Source organism: Mauremys mutica, chromosome 24, assembly GCF_020497125.1.
Source record: "Mauremys mutica isolate MM-2020 ecotype Southern chromosome 24, ASM2049712v1, whole genome shotgun sequence".
Taxonomy (NCBI): domain Eukaryota; kingdom Metazoa; phylum Chordata; order Testudines; family Geoemydidae; genus Mauremys; species Mauremys mutica.
This window is the reverse complement of record NC_059095.1, coordinates 8,690,235-8,708,892: the sequence shown is the minus strand read 5'-3', so window position 1 is coordinate 8,708,892 and position 18,658 is coordinate 8,690,235. Positions and strand designations below refer to the sequence as shown.

General features: G+C 49.4%; 1 protein-coding gene and 1 non-coding gene across 2 annotated transcripts; both read right to left on the bottom strand.

Annotated features, from left to right (window-relative positions):
- Positions 1 to 3,634: 3,634 nt before the first annotated feature.
- EEF2 (eukaryotic translation elongation factor 2) lies at positions 3,635 to 14,556 on the bottom strand. The gene is made up of 15 exons (XM_044998646.1): positions 14,405 to 14,556; positions 12,885 to 13,099; positions 11,980 to 12,161; positions 11,678 to 11,889; positions 11,139 to 11,317; positions 10,451 to 10,556; positions 9,967 to 10,080; positions 9,658 to 9,796; positions 9,037 to 9,232; positions 8,492 to 8,750; positions 6,769 to 6,876; positions 5,799 to 6,152; positions 5,094 to 5,276; positions 4,826 to 4,958; positions 3,635 to 4,439 (listed from the first exon to the last, which is right to left on the bottom strand). The coding sequence occupies exons 1-15, from the start codon at positions 14,405 to 14,407 to the stop codon at positions 4,246 to 4,248; spliced, it is 2,577 nt and encodes an 858-aa protein (XP_044854581.1). The 5' UTR covers positions 14,408 to 14,556; the 3' UTR covers positions 3,635 to 4,245.
- Positions 10,321 to 10,391, bottom strand: LOC123356136. The gene has a single exon (XR_006575291.1). It is a non-coding gene; the product is annotated as a small nucleolar RNA SNORD37 (small nucleolar RNA).
- Positions 14,557 to 18,658: the final 4,102 nt, after the last annotated feature.

The window sequence follows — 18,658 nt, the reverse complement described above, 5'->3', positions numbered from 1 at the left end:
CCCCCCGCAGGCATGACTGCGGATGCTCCACCGGAGCCGCTGGACCAGCGAACCCTCCGCAGCTGCGGGAGGCCCACTGGAGCCGCGGGACCAGCGGACCCTCCACAGTCATGCGTGCTTGGGGCGGCCAAATTCCTAGAGCCGCCCCTGCTATAGGCCCACCCACGCCCCATCCCACTCTACCATCCCCAGGGTTCTTAGTGCCCCCCGTGGCCTGGCTGCTGCTGCCCCATCTCCCGAGCGTCCTCTGCCCACCCCACCCCCCAGTTCTCACATCCCTTCCTTCGTTCCTCGCCATGTGTTGAATGGCCCCGCCCTAGAAAAATCCCCCACCGCTGTACCACACACCCCTTCTCCAGGGAGGGGGGCTCCCCTCCACCTCAGTCACAGAAAACACGCAGGAGCCAGACACGCTTCTGTCTGTTTTAACCCTTGCAAACAGGCAGGCTCCTCCATGGGCCAGGCTGCAGTGGGGCTGGTCTCCCAGCCTCCACTGGGCGTTTCAGGTACAGCTCAAGGAGTGCTGTGTATCAGTGTCTAACAGCTACTGAGCTGGGAGATCAGACCTCCCTGCCTTTCCACACCCACAATGTTCCAACGCGGCAGAGCCAGCGACATGTAGGTTGTTAGTCATATGGGTGTGGATTTTTAAACCATTCTTCTTAACTATACAATTTAAGAACAGAGGCCCTTCCCGCGCTGCTTGGGTGAACCCATGGCACTTACTGTATGGGAAAGTTTGCCCCACGGTCCTTCCATATCCCCCTCCCACATTTTGGTGTAGCCTTTTATGTCCTATCCTCCATGGAAGAGGTGGCTGCACTGGCTTGGAAGCTGTTTGGGGCAGGGACCATCTTGAAAGGTACATGTAATTTTAACACAATTTCACCTTTTGGTGCTTTTCATCCATAGATTTCCAAGTCCTTTCCAATGGTATTGTACTGGCAAGTGTCCTTAAGTGCTGCAGGTGTGTCAATTTATTGTGAGTCTTTGGGTTCGACATGAGGGCCCCTGGACTCTTCACTCCCCAAGCTTTATATTAAGCTCCCAAGGTGGGCAGAAAAGACTGCACACACTTGCACTGCGCTTTGCGCAGAATGCAGCAGACAGAGCCTGTTGCTGCTCTTTCTTCAAACATCTCTCTGTGCTGGGCTGACACAGCAATGTTTGAACAGAACATGTTTCTCAAATGCTTAAAAAAAAAAAAAAAAATTCCTCCTGAAATTTCTGAGCCAAATCCCACATTCTATTTGACAGCACAGAAGCCATGTTCTTGAAGGGGACTGCCCACCTCCTCTCTTGTAGAATTGGGCTAAGAGTCAGCTGAATTAACAGCTGTCAGGAGCACAGCAGGGAGCCCGAACATCTACACTGCAGTTTTATACCCCCACAGCCCCAGCCCAAGTCAGCTGACACAGGCCAGCTCTGTTTTATTGCAATGTAGACATGCTATGAACAATCAAACTTAAGAGTAAGAGCTACTCCTTTGCCTTTGAACGTGGCTTCACTCCACCAGTGGCACGACTTGAGTAGGGGGCCGCCGCACTGCAACACACCGACGGGATGGGTAGCAGATATATTGCAACTCAAGCTACTGCACCCACACCATGGAACTAGTTGGACCACCAGCAGCAGTTGAACTTAACCCACACTAGGGTGACCAGACAGCATGTGTGAAAAATCAGGATGGGGGTGGGGGGTAATAAGAGCCTATATAAGAAAAAGACCCCAAAATCAGGACTATCCCTATAAAATTGGGACATCTGGTCACCCTAACCCACACAGATGGGCCAGTTAGCTGGAGCTTAAGGCATCCTTAATTTGTGCTAGAGGTGAGCATGGAGGGCCATGTTACAGACCAAACTATAGTTAAGAAGCTAAGTACCTATGTGAGTGAGCTCAGTACACCCACCTACTGTTAGCAGAAGGAGTTGCATCAATTGGGAGGACATAGGCAAGGCAGGTGATGTAATACTGGACCAGCTGTTGGTAAGAGAGAGAAGCTTTCAGGGCTCTTCTTCAGGTCTGGAAAAGATCTTCCATTCAAGGGGGAGTGGCCCATTAACACCACTGCAGTCATAGGACAAAAAGGTGGGTGGGGAGGTTACAGATTGTTTTAATTGCTTTATGGAAAGAAGCGTTCACCCATAAGTAGGGTTAGGATTCTGTCATGGCTATTTTTAGTAGAAGTCAGGGACAGGTCATGGGCCATAAACAAAACTTCCTGGAAGCCCATGACCTGTCCCTGACTTTTACTAGAAACACCCAGCAGGATGGACACAGCACTGCTTGCAGCTGCTCCATCCCCACCACTGCTCCTGCTGCACTAACCCCAGCGGACTCAGGGCTAGCTGCCTGTCAGCTCTTTGGCATCCCCAGGCTTGGCCTAGTGGCTGACTGCTGATCCAGCCCTGGCCAAAAAGATGACACAGAGGTCCCAAAATGTGTCTGAGTCATATGCTTAACAATAGGTGATAGGAAAATAAGACAAACACCCTATGGGAGTTCATTCAAGAGCATAGGGATTGTCTGGTTTTACCCACCTAGTGTTATTGGGGCATTTAGCACACTGAATGATGTATACCACCTCTTGTGATGGGCATGTGTAGGATCCATTGATCTTGAAAGGTTTGTTGATCATTGTAGCAGGGGAGATGGGTCCAGATTTTGCATCTGTACTTCCGGCAAGGCCTGGTCAGTGGGGAGCTTTGCTTCTGGTTTTGTTTTGTTTTTTGGGGGGAGGGAGAGAAGAGAAGGGGTATGTCTGAAGGCCAGAAGTGGAGGGTTCAGAAGAGATTTTTCAGAATGTTTAAAGCCACTTCATCTTGAATGGTCCCTTATGCGTGCTAACTACTTAATGTTCCACCTTGCATTTTGCTGCAACAGGGGGAGTACATTTCCCAGAAGAGCTTGGGGTGGCTCAGAAGCTTATCAGAAGGTGATCCAATAAAAGATATTCCCTTATTCACTGTGTCTTTAATATCCTGGGACTGATGTGGCTACAACTACATCCCATACACATGAGGGGCAGGTCTCTGCACTCATTACATCAGGTTCACCATCCCCCTCCTCCATTCAGCACACTTAAGGACTTGTCTACAAGAAAAGTTGCAGCAGTTTCCATTTTAAACCAGTGCTGCTTTTTGGACAGAGGAGTCCTAAACCCTGTAGGAGAGGATTAAATAGCAATAAAATGCTAGCAAACAATCCCTGACTTGTATACAGCCTGAAGAGACTGCACTTCTTGACAACTATGGCAGAAACAAACCATTCAGGTTGGACCACACACTGCTGCTTTAGTGGAGCTATACAACCTTCGGCGTACAGATTTCCTGCTAACCATGAATTACAGTCCTAGGTTTGATTATCTGCTCACACTTTCCTGACTGGGGAAAGTAGCATATAGAACAAGCTGGAGTGACATTCCATACAAGCCCTTGGCTGAGCCTGGCAGTTGTGACAGGAGCCTCTCCCCTAGGAATCAGGCAGGGGTGATACTCTGTGTTAAGACACCCCAGCAGCTTTGGATCACTAATGAAGGGGGGCTAGATTCAGTGCCTGCACTGGAGCTGGAAGATTTCCTCTCTGCTGGACTGTCTGGAATGAAGTGAAACTGAACAAGAATCCAGCTGAATACTCATCACCATATCAAATTTATTATTCCAGTGGCACTAATACATTGGTTGATGTTCATGATGACAATCACACTGCACAAGATCTTCCTGCCTTTGAGTTTCTGCCCAACTACAAGTCCCCTTACACATCCCCCTCCCCTGGGGAGAAAGAAAAAAAAAAACATACTAAAGGCCGTTAACTCAAGCAAACCCTCTTCGGGCAATGTTTTGCTCGGTTTGCAAGTCGTTGGGCATTATGAATTTCCCCCTTTGAAGCGGCAGGTGCCCTCTTACCTCCCCACCCCTTTTGCCCAATCCCTGCAGAGAGGAAAGCATCTTTCCTGTGTCAAATAAATATGGAACTGGGCAACTTGAGTTGCATCAAGTGGAAATGTTTTTAAGTTACAATGGCACCAAGTGGGGCCCCCATGAGTCATGTGCAACACAGAAACCTATAAGGCTGAATATCAACGTGTTTTCTGAAAGTCTCAAATTGCTATGAAACCGATTAAGTATAATGCAAAGAGATGGTCACTGCAGTCTACAGTTGCCTGCTGCATTTGATGTTATGCTAGTTAGTTTATTCAGAGTCCAACGACAGTGATTTTAAACTGGTGTTGGGGGGTAGTTTTTACAATTTGTCCAGGAAGTTGTCTAGTGCCGGGATGCCTTCCTTCAGCCCTTTGCGTTTGCGGGTCTCAGCAACGACTTGGCAAGGACGGCTAGTGTTGTCAAAGGGGTCCCCAGGCAGGATCTGCCAGTGGTCGAACACACACTGGGGGAAGGCCTGGCCACCGGTGTTGGATCTCAAGTCAGCTGTAAAACCTATGGAGGAAAAAAGTCCATTGGGATAAGAGCTTAAAGAGAAGCACATTTGATTATGAGGTTCTGAGATCAAACCAAAATAGGAACAGAGTCACCAAGAGCAAACCAAGTACTTTCCAAGAGAAATTAGAGCACATGGTATTTAAGCCCCAAGAAGCCACTGTTGTGTTCCATTCACTTGAGGGAGGAGATAGTGTTTAGGCTCAAAAAAGGGAGGTGGTGGTGAAGGGAAGACTAACTACTAGGCCCATGCACCATGACCCCGTGAAGGAAGCAGAGATGGGTCCTCCCCCCAATTAACATTTTAGAGGCATGCTATGTGGCACTCTAGCAGAAGTCCCTAGGCTTATAGAAGGAATCAGATGACCAAGAACAAGGTCACTTACCAAAAGACTCGTTGACAGGCAGGTAGGCCTTAACAACGAACATGGGAGTGCCTGCCACCTGGGACTCCTCAAAGACATGGCCACGCTTCCTGTTCAGGACACCATAGATCCCACCAACTACTTGTTCTGGACACTGGGACACAGAAAGTTTGTATTACAGGCATTGCTTTCATCTTAAAGCTTAAAATGTCAGTCCTTTAATTGTAGGATTGTTTGTGTCTCAAAGAGCTGCAAACGTTAGATCTGAATCTAAGCAAAGTGCAAGTACCTGGATCTCTACAAGATAGATGGGCTCCATAAGTCTTGGCTGAGCAGTGAGCACACAGGCATACAGGCACCTCCTGGCAGTAGGGATGATCTGCCCACCACCACGGTGAATGGCATCAGCGTGCAGGGTCACGTCGTGCACATCAAAGCGGACTCCGCGCATGTTCTCCTCACACAGAGCTCCCTGAAAGAGAACATAGCCCAGATATCAGCGGCCAGCTGAGATTCCCCAGGCCACTCACTAGGTACCACTTTGTTGGGACAGATCCCAAATGCAGGACAGTGCCAGCCATGTCCTGCAGAGCTTTGCAAACAGTTCTCTAGCAGGGGCATGCCAGGTGCTATTAACAGCAACGCGCTAGAAACAGATGCCACTGCTGGCTCAGAGTCAGTGTCTCACACAGGCCAAACATCCATTCATCTCCAGATGCCAAGGGAAAGTACTGCCAAGAGTTACTGTGGTCCTAGCATATCAGAATCCTTAATAAACGGAGAAAGTCTCCCCTATTTTATGGGATGAAATTAAAGGCAATTTTAGCAGCTGCATCAAGATATGCCAGCCAGTCAATGTTAGCTACCCAGGGGAGGACTGCAGTATGTTGTACTGCCATACTAGTGAGCCATGTAGTACCTGGGTGGAGAGAGGGGAGAAGAGGCAAAAGCAACAAATTCCTGTTTTTGATCAATAGCAGTTTACTGCACCTACCTCCTTAGTAGCCCACTGGAAGCCAGCCACAACACTGTCCTTGATTTCATTCAGATACTGCACTCCCTTGGTGATATCAGTCAGGATGTTGGGGCCAGTGCCATCTGGACCAAAGCACCAGATTTTACGGGCTTCAGTGACATCCCACTCATACTTCTCAGCTAGGTAGCGTGCACGCTGCTTCAGCTCCTGACGGGAAGAGACGTCGCCTTTGTCGATATCCTCAGCCAATCCATCTGGGAAGGGTCGGGCCTTCATGTACAGCCTGTTGTGCTTGTTGGGGGACTTGGAAAGGCACAGCACATCGGATTCCTCACTGACCGTCTCGCGGTAAGACACGACAGGGTCAGATTTCTGCAGACAAACAGTCACCAGTTAGTTCCAGAGGATTTGGAAAGAGTAAAGCAATAGTCAGTCACTTAACTGAGCTGTGAAGCCTACTCTACACCCACAAGCCATATGAAAGGCCTTTGAAGTGCAAGATTGTATCCAGCATAGAAAAATTTAGCAGGACATCCAGTCAGCATTATTAATATACCAGAAACACAAGACAACTGTTACTACTCTGAAGTGTTCCTGCACTAGACGTCAGCCACCCTTTTTGTAGGAGACTCACTCATTTTAGGCATCCGTCTCCATTTTATAGATTAGTATATACTTAAGGAAAGCAGAATTAGGAGAAGTCAGTAGCTCAGCTGGGTTAGAAACACCTGACTCAGCCCTATGGTCAGTCCACTAGCCACAGCACCTCTGTTGTGGAGACAGGGTATTCCACACCCTGCTGCAGCCTCATGGATTTGGTACCTACAGAGCTACTGCATTTCCCCATCATGAAAACAGCTTCAGCAGTTGTACTTGCTCCCAGTAATCCAGGAGTTCAGACTGACTAGATCTGCAGCCATTTCATCCACTCAGCTTTCAGTTGAGTTCTTCTAGGCTTAGACCAAGAGGGAAGATGTGGCAGATTTACCTTAATTGGAATGCATGCATGGTCCTCTTCCAGATCCTTCAGGCAGATCTCCAAATGCAGCTCTCCTGCACCAGCAATGATGTGTTCTCCAGACTCTTCAATGATGCACTGAAACAGAGACCAGTCATGCAGTGGGGGTAGGGAGGAGGAGACTCCTTACTAGGACTCCATTAAAGCACCTGTGTGTGCTGGTCTATATTGTTAAAAAAGTCACTTGAGACGTTGGATCTTTACACTATCAATGATTTACAGGGGGGGTGGGGGGGGAGGAAAAAAAACTTGGTGGTGGCCCAGCAAGGTTAGTAAGTCTTGTCACTGAAGATATTTGCCAGGGTGATAGTTTTCTGCCTCTGAACAGGAGAAGCAGAGATGCTGTGCTTCCCAGTCCCTTCCTTTTCTGACCGGAAGAGGAATCACCATGACATCCATTGCAATGGTTAAGTTACAGGAGACCCTTAAGGTGTTTTCCACATTCTGTTAAGAACTTTGATGGAAGCTGTATGTAGCCTCAGGTGGCAAAAAAATAGTTATGCATGCCACATGCTTTGTTCCAGCAGCCTTTCAATGCGCAAATGTCCCCTCAATAGGTGTACAGCGGATAGTGATGTGTTAACTAAATCATGCTGTTGAGGATCTTGGGTTGCTACTCTGGAGCTTAGTCAAGACTGAAGATTATCCAGGATCCTGCCAATGGTCCCCAGACTGACCTTCATGTGGTGGAGCATTCAGGGAGATCATTTCACCCCAGCCAGAGATGCAGTTGATCCCAACCCAGGGGTAGTCAGTCAATATGCAGACCATGGGCCAAACCCAATTGATTAAAACCCATTTGCAGGACATTCAAAAGTGTCAATTTATTCTCTAGAGCAGGGGTAGGCAAGCTACAGCCCACAGGCCAGATCCAGCCCTCGAGCTCCCACTGGGGAGCAGGGTCTGGGGCTGTCCCTGCTCTGGCACTCCGACCAGAGAGCAGGGTTGATCCACACAGCTCCCAGAAGCAGCAGCATGACCACCCTCCAGCTTGTACGTATGGGGAAGCCGGGGGCTCTGCTCTGCATGCTGCCCCTGCAGCTCCCAGCCAATGGGAGCTGTAGGGGCGGTGCCTGTGGACAGCGGAGCATGTAGAGCTGCCTGGCTGTGCAGGAGCTGGAGAAGGGACATACTGCTGCTTCTGAGAGCCACTTCCGGTAAGCACCGCCCAGAGCCTGCACCCCTGTGCCCCAACCCCCTGCCGCAGCCCTGATCCCCCCTCCCAACCCCTTGGGTCCCAGGCCAAAGCACCCTTCTGCACCCCAAACGCCTCATCCCCAGCCCTCACCCCACCCTGCACTCCAACCCCAGTTTTATGAGCATTCATGGCCTGCCATATAATTTCTATTTCCAGATGTGGGCCTCAGGCCAAAAAAAGTTTGCCCACCCCCGCTCTAGAGTCTGGACCTTGACCCCAAAAAATAAAAATCTTATCCCTGTCCCATGCTTCCATGGCATGCTGCAGGTTTCATCCAAGTGAAGGCCTTCACATGGATGAGTTTTGGAAGCTCTCTGCCAGTATTCCCTCAAATCTCTTCTACTCAAATGTTGTGGCTTGGGGAGATGAGCAAACATTGTTCCTCTATGGTACTGGGCTGCATCATTACATGTGTAGTTTGTGGACAATACTCCAACAAATCTCCTAGATCGCCAAGGAACTGCTATTGAAGAGTTTCCCTCAGAGGACCCTTACCTGCACCATAGGGTCAGACTTGGCCAAACGCTTCAGTCCTTCTACTAGCTTGGGCAGGTCAGCTGGGTTCTTTGCTTCAACAGCCACACGCACCACGGGGCTGACGCTGAACTTCATCACTCTCATGTTGTGAGCATGCTCAAAGGTGGTGATGGTGCCGGTCTTGACTAGGTACTGGTCAACACCGACCAGCCCAACGATGTTACCACAAGGCACGTCCTCAATGGGTTCAACGTAACGGCCCATCATAAGAATGGTCCTGGGTGAAGAAAAACTCTAGTCAATCTGGATGGTTCCTTAGAAAGGATACCAGCCTACAAGTGACAGGTTTGCACAGGAAAGCTAGATGCCTTGTCTCTTGACTGAGTAGACCAGTGAGGGGCAGAAAAGGGCCACTGAAGACAGACAAACATCAGGACACTACTAAACGGTCACGCCAAGGGCTGGGAATGTAGATGTAAATATGGAACCTGCATCAAGGGGGTGGGGGAAAATGAGGCATTAAATCTAATCTCAACATGGGATCAATCCCTGCCTTTACTGACCTTTGGATTGGTTTCAGGTACAGATCTTCCTTCTTGCCAGGAGTGTAATTTGGTCCCATGATTCTGACTTTCAAGCCAGTAGAGACGAGACCAGAGAAGACACGTCCAAAAGCATAGAAACGACCTTTGTCTGAGGTTGGCACCATTTTAGAGATGTACATCATCAGGGGCCCTTTGGGGTCACAGTTCTTAATACCTGGGAGAGAAGACGTGATCAGTGCTGACCTGTGGTCCTTTCTTCCACTACTAGTGCTCTCTGCTTTGGAGCAAGGTAATCACTCAGATGGAATGCAGCAGTTGTGACACCTGCCTGCTGGCTACCATCCAAGTAGCTGGCTAGCCCAACTGGCAAGGAAAAGCCATGTGCCAAGAGATCATTGTAATCAACATAGACTGAGCCTTTAGTATATACTCTGGCTACTATCCAGGTACTTGGCTAGCCCAGCTATACACAGGAAAGCTGCTCACTAATAAGCTGGTCTGATCCACACCAGAAAGGCTGCAGGTGCAGGAATTACGACTGCAGCCCAGCTGTATACTTGTTGAAAAGCAAACAAACAGCTCTGGGCCTTTTAGAGCCTTAATGCAGTTATGCTCCTGCACACTACAAGTGCGTCATACCCATGGCAGCTTCGTCGTCAGGGGGGCCCTCGTACAGCAGCTCACAGCGGTATTTCTGAGCTGTGACAGGGGAAGGCAGGTGGATGGTGATCATCTGCAGCAGAGCTTCTCCGGCAGGCAGCCAGCGCCTCATCACAGCCTGAAAAAGCAGATTGGAGGCATGAGGCTCAGGCAAACCCATCTTTGCTCATACTACTGCCTCCCCCCTTTAAGTTTCTCATCCAAGTTATGAAGACTTCAGTTATCTACCGACAGCCCAGTGTTGAAAGACTAGCTCAGCATCCCACTGCAATGCCCGGCAGTTCTTACCTTCAGTAGGGGTTTGCCCTCCTTGTCTTTATCCTCACTGTCAAGTTTGATGTCCAGTTTCTCGATCAGTTTAGCAGTCTCCTCTTTCTTGAAGTTCATGATTGCATCAAAGACCTAGCGCAAGAGTTCAAAGTTAGGGGAGAAAGCATCAAGCAACCCAGTTCACAGAGAAAGCAGCTCATGCTCCTTCTCCAGGGTCAGCCAGTAAAAGGCAGTTTAACTGCCTTATTAACAGCAACCCTTGTATCGGCCAATTAGTAGGTCAGCTGATCAGATACATGGTTTATAAACAGCTTCTTGTCTAGAGAGCAGTAACTCTCCCAGCCCTTAGTGCACAGCTCAGCTCTGTGTGTGGGTCAGATATTTAAATTTCTTCAAACAGTCAAGTCAGGTCAAAGTGAAGAAATTTTTCCATCATCATGCACACACAAAGGAGGCACAGACCACGGCCAGTTAAGAGGAGACTTAGTACCATGGTAGTTACCTTGAAGATGGGGTCTAGGATCAGCTGGCAGAAAGTCCTGGGCAGTTTCTTTCCATCAGGGCTGGTAGCAGATTTGCTGAACTTGCCAGAAGCAGGATCAAAATATCTAGAAAAATCCAATCAGAGGGGATTGTGGTTTTGCCATCTTGTTTAATTAGCACTGCTTATTCTGTTGGCCTTTCAAGATGGAGGGAAGGGTTATCAAGTCAAAGACTGTTTTGAGATGAGTTTACCTCTATTTCCTGAGATTTGATGCACTTTCAGTCACTTGCTTCAAAAGCAAAACTGAGAGAGATCTGCCTGTATGGTGTATTCCTGATCCCATCCCCTAATATTTGTCTGATTAAATCTAGATTTAAAGTCCCTCCCATGAAGGATTTGCAAGCAGTCAGCACAATAAGCCACCCACCGTAATTAGGATTCCTTCCTTTGGGTGCTACCATACTGTTGCTTCCTTGCTCCCAGCTCAGGAGAGCGCAAGTATTCCCCTGTCCTGGAGCTGTTATACAGGTATTCCCCACCACTGCCTGGTCTGAGTTTACAGACCACCTCTGTGCTCTGCCATCTCTAGTTATGGGGTCACTGTTTCAGCTAGCTGCTTCAAGGTGTAGCTCAGGTAATACTAGATAGGGTAAGCCCAAGCTCGGAAACCAGCAGCACGATAAACCCATGAGCTCAGGTCACTTACCTGTCTCCCCACAGCTTCTTCATCATGTCCTCTACCTTCTTGGCACGCTCAGCAGCACCCAGTTGCCCATCACCCTTTGCAGCAAACTTTGCAACATACATCTCAGCAAACTGTTTCAGGGTGAAAGCCCAGCCATGCAGGCCAGAACCAAAGCCAACTGTACCTAGCACAGGATCAATCTGAAAGAGATCAGAAGATTAGTGTTGAGGTGAAGTTTGTATTGACATTCTTCCCCCCCACCCCCACCAACTGTGGTTTGACACCAAGTAGGTCAGATCGCAATATGATTAAACCTGTAATTCAGTGCATCCAAACTGAGGCATGACTATAAGTCAATTGTATTTCAAGCCAACTACCCATACTGTGTTATAGTAAACATTCTTCTGGGTCCCCAATGTCAATTTACGATGGAAGTAACCTCCAGAGGAATCTCAGACAACTGCTCCTTGCTTCAAAGGGGAAGGATGTCTCAAAACACCCGAGGGCAAGCTCTGGACAGGTGTTCACTTGGAATACATTCCCTTGATTCCTCTCCTTACCATGATGTTTCCCATGGGGCCACTCTCTCCTTCCCCATAGGTAGAAATGATGACATTGACATTCTCCACAATACGCTGGAAGGTCTGGTACAGCTCTTCTGGCTCCAACTGCAGCTCCAGCAGTGCTCTGTCCATCTTGTTCATCATCAGGACAGGCTTGATCCTCTCAGCAATGGCCTGTCGCAGCACAGTTTCCGTCTGTACACACACACCTGGAGGAGGCAGAATCTTGGTGATTACTGCTGCAGGACAAGCATGCTATTTCTATACAACATGCATTTAAACGTGCTACAGGTTCTCACCAGAGACACAGTCTACGACAACCAGGGCACCATCAGTGACACGGAGAGCCGCTGTGACTTCAGAAGAGAAATCTACGTGTCCAGGTGAGTCAATCAAGTTGATCAGGAAACCAGAACCATCCTTGCTCTGTTTGATGAAGGCCAAGTCATTTTCAGACAGCTCGTAGAAGAGAGAGATAGCTCTGAAAAATAAAGATACACAAAAGTAGTGCTACGTGATAATACTCTTCTTTAATGCATTCTATTTTTGGCAATGCATTTATAGGACATTTAGCTCAGGTAGCTTGGCATACTCCTGATAAAAGAGACCAGAAAGTTGCTGGCTAAAGAAATGCATTAAACAAACCAGCTCCAGGGATTCCACATCAGTTAACATAAGTAGATACTAACAGGGAACATTTTAATTTATGATTGCACGAAAGATTGTTTACAGTTTTGACTACCTAGAGACAGTAATTGATGCACCATGTACAAGCCAGTATTTAGTACTCCTACCAGTGATTCTCAAACTTTTGTACTGGTGACCCCTTTCTTATAGCAAGCCTCTGAGTGTGACCCCTCTAATAAACAAAAAACCACTTATATAACTATTATAAATGCTGGAGGCAAAGCAGGGCTTGGGGTGGAGGCTGACAGCTCGTGACCCCCTCATGTAACAACCTCATGATCCCCTGAGGGGTCCCAACCCCCAGTTTGAGACGTACTACATTGCCCTAGGTTGCAGGGAAGTAAGCCTCTGGTGGCAACCAAAGCACTTTATTATGTAGTTTCTTCTTCCCCCAGCTTAGTATCAGAAACTAAACTAGAACCCAGGAGGAGTTCCTAGGTCCCAGTCCTGTGATCAGACCATGACTCAAGGAAGAGAAGCAACTGAACACCAGGATGCTTGAAGCGAAGGAACTTACGTTGACTTGATAGTGATGCACCTTTCCTGCTCATCTTTTCTCGTGTCAGTGAACCGGGTCTCACCAGCACGGGCAGAAGCAATGATACCAGCTTTGCATACTAGGGAGTCAGTCAAGGTGGATTTGCCATGGTCCACATGGGCAATCACAGACATGTTTCGGATATTGGCCTTTTTGTCCATAATGGCCCGAATCTGGTCTACTGTGAAGTTCACCTTGAAGAGAAGGTTATATGATCAGGGGCAAGTTCTTCCAGGAATCCAAACATAGCAATGCCAAGCTTAGTCACTCTGTTTATTGCGGCAGACATTACAGGGAGCAGCGTTTCCCAGTGCATTCCCATCTAGCTGAATGCCCCAACCAGTGGCTTTTACAATTGCCTTGGGGCAACTCTTCCACAGCCTAATAGGCTCTGACAGTCAATAAATTCCCCTGTAACCCCGTCTTAAGATCACCATCACTCACATTTCACACCTGGGCTCCTACCCTGACCACACACAGCTATCCCACTAGGTCACAAAAGAAGCCCACTCAGGACACCTTCCGCACCAGCTCACTCTTTCACAACCCAAGCACCCGAGCTCGGATTTTACTCCAGACTGCAGAGTTACATAAGAGCGCTACTGCCTCATTGCAGGAAATATTCCCCCCCCCCCCCCCGGGCTGCAGTACCTCCCTTTGACCAGAGAGGAGAGACCAGAAACATCATCCTGGCACTTGCCTTCCCCCACCCCGCCACATCACTCCTAGCCGCACCGCAGCTTCGGGGCGCCACCAAACCAACCCCTCGCCGGGAGAGTGGGGCTGGGGGGGCCCGCCCCGCCCTCCTGTCTCTGTGGGGAGGAGGCCGATCAGCATCACTGAGCAACCTGCACAGCCACTGGGCGTACAAGGGCACGCTCACGCCTACCCCCAGTGCTCAGCAAGGAGGCCGGGGAGAGCTAGCAGGCCCCAGAGCCTCCGCCCCCCGCCCCAATGGCGCATCCACACCTGGCAGAAGAGGGGGAAGGTCTGTGTTCGCTGTGCCAGGGCACAGATCACCCCCCCAAAAAAGGGGGGGCTAGCAGACCCCACTGGGCAACCGCCCCACTGCGAGAGGCGCACCCAGTTCCCCCGGGGACGGGGCTTCCTTTAACGGGGGCAGCACAGCCCGCTCCAACACGGGCCAGATCTACCCTAGAGAAGGGGCACCCCACCCCACCCCCCGTTAACCCTCCATTCCCCACTTCCCATTAGGGGGCACTGCCCTGGCCGGCACAAGCCACACCCAGGAAAGGGACGGACCCCCTCCTCCCCCTACCCGGCTCCAGGGCCCCGCAGTCCCAGGTATGGGAGGGGGGAGGAGTATTTAGGGGTCCAGCCGCCCCGCCCCCCCCTTCCCAGGCCGCCGCCGCCCCACCCCCCACTTCCCAGGCCGCCCCGTCGATCGATACCGGCCAGGGGGCGGCCATACCCAGCGGCCCGCCCGGGTCCGGGCCCCCCGCGTCCCCCCAGCCGCCCCCGGGGCGCGGATGGCTCACCATGGCTGCGGATGGCGGCGGATTCTCCGGGAGCGGAGGAAAGGAGGGGACCGGTAATGGCGGCGGCTGCGGCCCTGTCTCGCTGGCGGGGACAGAGCGGGCGGAAGAGAAAGCTGACGTCAACGACCAGCCCTCTTATAGGCCGGAGCCGGCGTGGAGGCGGGGGCAGCGGGCTGCTCAAGGCGCATGCGCCAGAGCCGCTCTATTTCCCCCGTGCCCTTAAGGGATCTCTATGGTCCGAAGGGCCTTTAACTAACAAGGGACATGCTGCAACCACGTGGCTGTGCATAGGGGGAGCCCCAGACGCCAGTCTGCTCAAATCTCCTACAGGGCAGAGCCCTGGGGCTGCTCTAAACGCTAGACAGGCGGAGACTTGGGCTGTTTAACCTTTAACACCAGTTATAGAATTCCATGTATGATTCAAAGCAACACAACAGGGAATAACCAGCTCTCCACTTTTAAAAGTAAAGTCAAGGAAGACTAAAACGTGGGTAAGACATACGAAGGATGGTATTAGATATTGCGGGTTTGAGGCATATACATAAGTAACACATTTCATATTTGCAAGCTCCTTGGGGGAACTGGGAATCCCTTAATACTTGTCCATAAAGGGCCCTCCTCTGTGGGCGAAATCAACTTCATTTTTAGTGTAGGGTGGTATGGGGAGTTCTGATCTGAGTCACACTCACAACCTAGGGCTAAGGTGCAGGGCTGGAATACAAATCCCCCGCAGCCGACCCTCTAGTTATGGGTCACAGATATATGATCCCTCAAAGGGCCCTGCCTGGTGTTCTGTTGAAATCAGAGGGATTCCAGCAAGGCACGAGGATCTGTCCACTCAAATCCCTTTTCAGGACTGGGGCCAGATTTCATAGGATACATAGGGGTTTGTTATAGAAGTGGATGAGTAAGATTCTGTGGCCTGCATTGTGCAGGAGGTCAGACTAGATGATCATAATGGTCCCTTCTGACCTTAAAGTCTATGAGTCTATGTAAAATATGTTAGTAAAACCACTACATAGTGAATGAAAGTGCATTCTGCTTAAAACATTTATCAAGAATACAAGCTAGTCCTGGATGTTGGTTCTGTTTGACACACCGTGATTAAATGGAATTAAGCATATGAATATAATCCTCTAAGCACAAAAATTAATTACCGATGATGTTATCTCTATATGACTCACTTCACCATGATGATTAGATAGGACTGTAGTAGTTTGGCTTCTTATACCTCAGTTAATTTTTGTTCAGATTCTTGTATAATAAATTATAACCAAGGGTCAGATACAGCTCTCATTAAAGTCAAAGGGAAATTTTGCCATTTATTAAAACTGGAAGGAGAATTGGGTTCTAAGGGAATTCCCAGTATTCTTTGGTGAAAACAAGTTATGACTGGGGCTTGTCTACACTGGCAATTAACAGCGCTGCAACTTTCTCACTTGGGGGTGCAAAAACACCCTAGACTATAGCCTGTATACATTATTTCTTACTTTGGCCCTGATCCTGCAATGAGCTCTGCATGGGCAGACTCCATGCGGAGCCCTGGTTAAGTCACAGGGTCTCTGCAGAAGCACAGGCTTGCACCTGGGCTTTGCTCATTGCAGGCTCTCTAGTCTTGTTCTTAGAAGCAAGATGCAAATAAGGGTGTTTTTTAAAAAGCGCCACCGCTTCTTGAAGCACTAACCTTTAGCTCACTGTGTTAACGTTTGGTCAGCTGGAAACCGAGACCTGATCTTGCAATTCCCTAGGCAAGCAAGTAATCCTGCGTGTGTTGTCCCATTGAAGCCTAAGGAAACGGCTGTGTGAGTGAAGGTTTTCCGGATTGGGCCCCAGCTTGGTCCATTCCTTTGCTGTAAATCAAAGGAAAAGCTTTTATCACCCTAAATATACATCTAAAGAGTTTGTGAGAATATAGCACTGCCGATTGCTGGGGGTTGCTTTTAATTTGCAGGCTGAATCTTAGAACCCTTATTCTCCTTGAAACTATTGCCCCCTATAGGGCTGCTGTCAGAGCTTTCAAATGCAGCTGCTGCCAGATGCTTACAATTCAACAGAAGCTGGAATCATTCAGCACTTTGTGTTCCTTTCTGATATTAACCTCCCTGGATTTTTTTGGCCTCTGTATTTTGTTTTTTTGTCTCTTTGCTGCTGCATTAGCTCAATCATTTCTGTGCTTATAACCAAAATACCCAGGGGTGGGGGCAGGTGGGAAGGCCTCAGAGGCCTGCATTAAATATTGAAGGAGGGGTCAGGGAAGGGAAATAAAAACCTCTGCAGGGAGCCTGTGCTGCGCATGTAATGCCTGCAAGAGGAGGGGCAGCAGCTACACCTACAGGAAAGGAGGTTCCACTGCAAGCCAAGCACTCCCAGAGGTGCTGCTTTAGCTGGCTCATGTGTTTGCTGGCATGCCAGGAGGGGAGATCAGGGCTGCTCTGCAGCGCTGCATAAATCATGTGCTAAAGAGAATTATTTTTAGAGCCTCCACTGAAACCTGGCTCTTGGGGGGCCTGTGTATATGGCTCTGTCATGCGCTTCGATTCTCGCAGGCGTCACCTGTGCAAAGATCTTCGAGGGGGGAGATTTCGGCCCGCGCCCGGCAGCGAGGGAGGCTTTTAAAATGTCTCCTTGAAATACATGCTGCAGACCTCCTCCCGCTTTGGCAGAATGGTCAGCTCATTGCAGGTGGAGGAATGGGTGGCCCATATCTGTCTAGTTAGGCACTTTCAGCGGGCTCATCACTAGGGTATCTAAGCAACCAATAAAATGAAACATAGCATCTAACGATCTCCATGGTTTTAGCCAGCTCCCTTAAGTGCTCTGGCTTTTTCTCCAGAAGAGCCAGTGCTGGCCTATCTATTCCTTACTAGCATGGATGAGAAGATTGTGCAAACAAATGCATCTTGCACTGGGCCCCGAAGAATGCAAACTCATCCTGTTTCCTGGCAGGGTGGGGTCCTGGCTCTGTTCCCTTCACAGACTGAGACTAACTGCAGAAACCTTAAAAAGGCAGGCTCCCCTTAAAGCACATTCACCATTGGAAGAGGGACAGGTGGCAGGAGCTGCAGAGGGGAAGGCTCTCACAACAGCGGTGAAATGGCATGAAGGCACAGAGAGGAGGTTGTTGCTAGATGAAAGGAGGAGCTGAGAGAGGGTTGGAGCAAGGCCAATGAAGTTGGATGGATCAAATCAGGATCCCAAAGTGCACAGGGGAGTGGAGTGCTTTGAGGGTGGGGCAATATAGTCTGGCACTGAGTTGAGGCCACCTGCTTGGCTCAGGCTGGATGGTAATTTTTTTGCAAGCCCAGTTGTATCAGAGGATGGTCTGGGGATTCACACCCTCCAGGTGAGAAATTCACTCGTCATCCAGACCCTTTCAGAAGTTGCACCTTGCTCAGTATTTAACCATTCTGCAATTAGCTTACTCTGAATGGTTTTAGAGTAGCAGCCGTGTTAGTGTGTATCCGCAAAAAGAACAGGAGTCCTTGTGCCACCTTAGATACTAACAAATTTATTTGGGCATAAGCTTTTGTGGGCTACAGCCCACTTCATCAGATGCAGTAGATCTCCTGCTGGTAATAGCTCACCTTAACTGATCACTCTCGTTAGAGTGTGTATGGTAACACCCATTGTTTCATGTTCTCTGTGTATATTCACATCTTCCTACTGTATTTTCCACTGCATGCATCCAATGAAGTGGGCTTGTAGCCCACGAAAGCTTATGCTCAAATAAATTTGTTAGTCTCTAAGGTGCCACACGGACTCCTGTTCTTCTTACTCTGGATGGTTTGTTTCCTGTTGAAAATACATCTAAAAATCAAAGTATGACTCAGAAAATACACCCTTATGACCCCTAAGGCCTGGTCTATACTTAAAAGTTAGGTACTCGGGGATGTGAAAAATTAAGACAACCTAACCCCAAGTGTAGACATGGCTAAGCTGATGGTAGCGTCATCTACACTATGGCATGTAGACATGACCTAAATATCAGCTATCTGCCCTGCCCCACCTCATGCTTTACTCTGCCCCATGAGCAGCTCAGAGTGCTTCAAAAACATCTTCAGATTCTTCTCTCACACGGATATAAGTCAGAAGTAACTTCATTGAAGCAGGGGCAGCTCTAGACATTTCGCCGCCCCAAGCACGGCGGCATGCTGCGGGGGGCGCTCTGCCGGTCGCCGGTCCCGCGGCTCTGGTGGACCTCCCGCAGGCAAGCTGCCGAAGGCACTCTGCCTGCCGCCCTTCCGGCGACCGGCA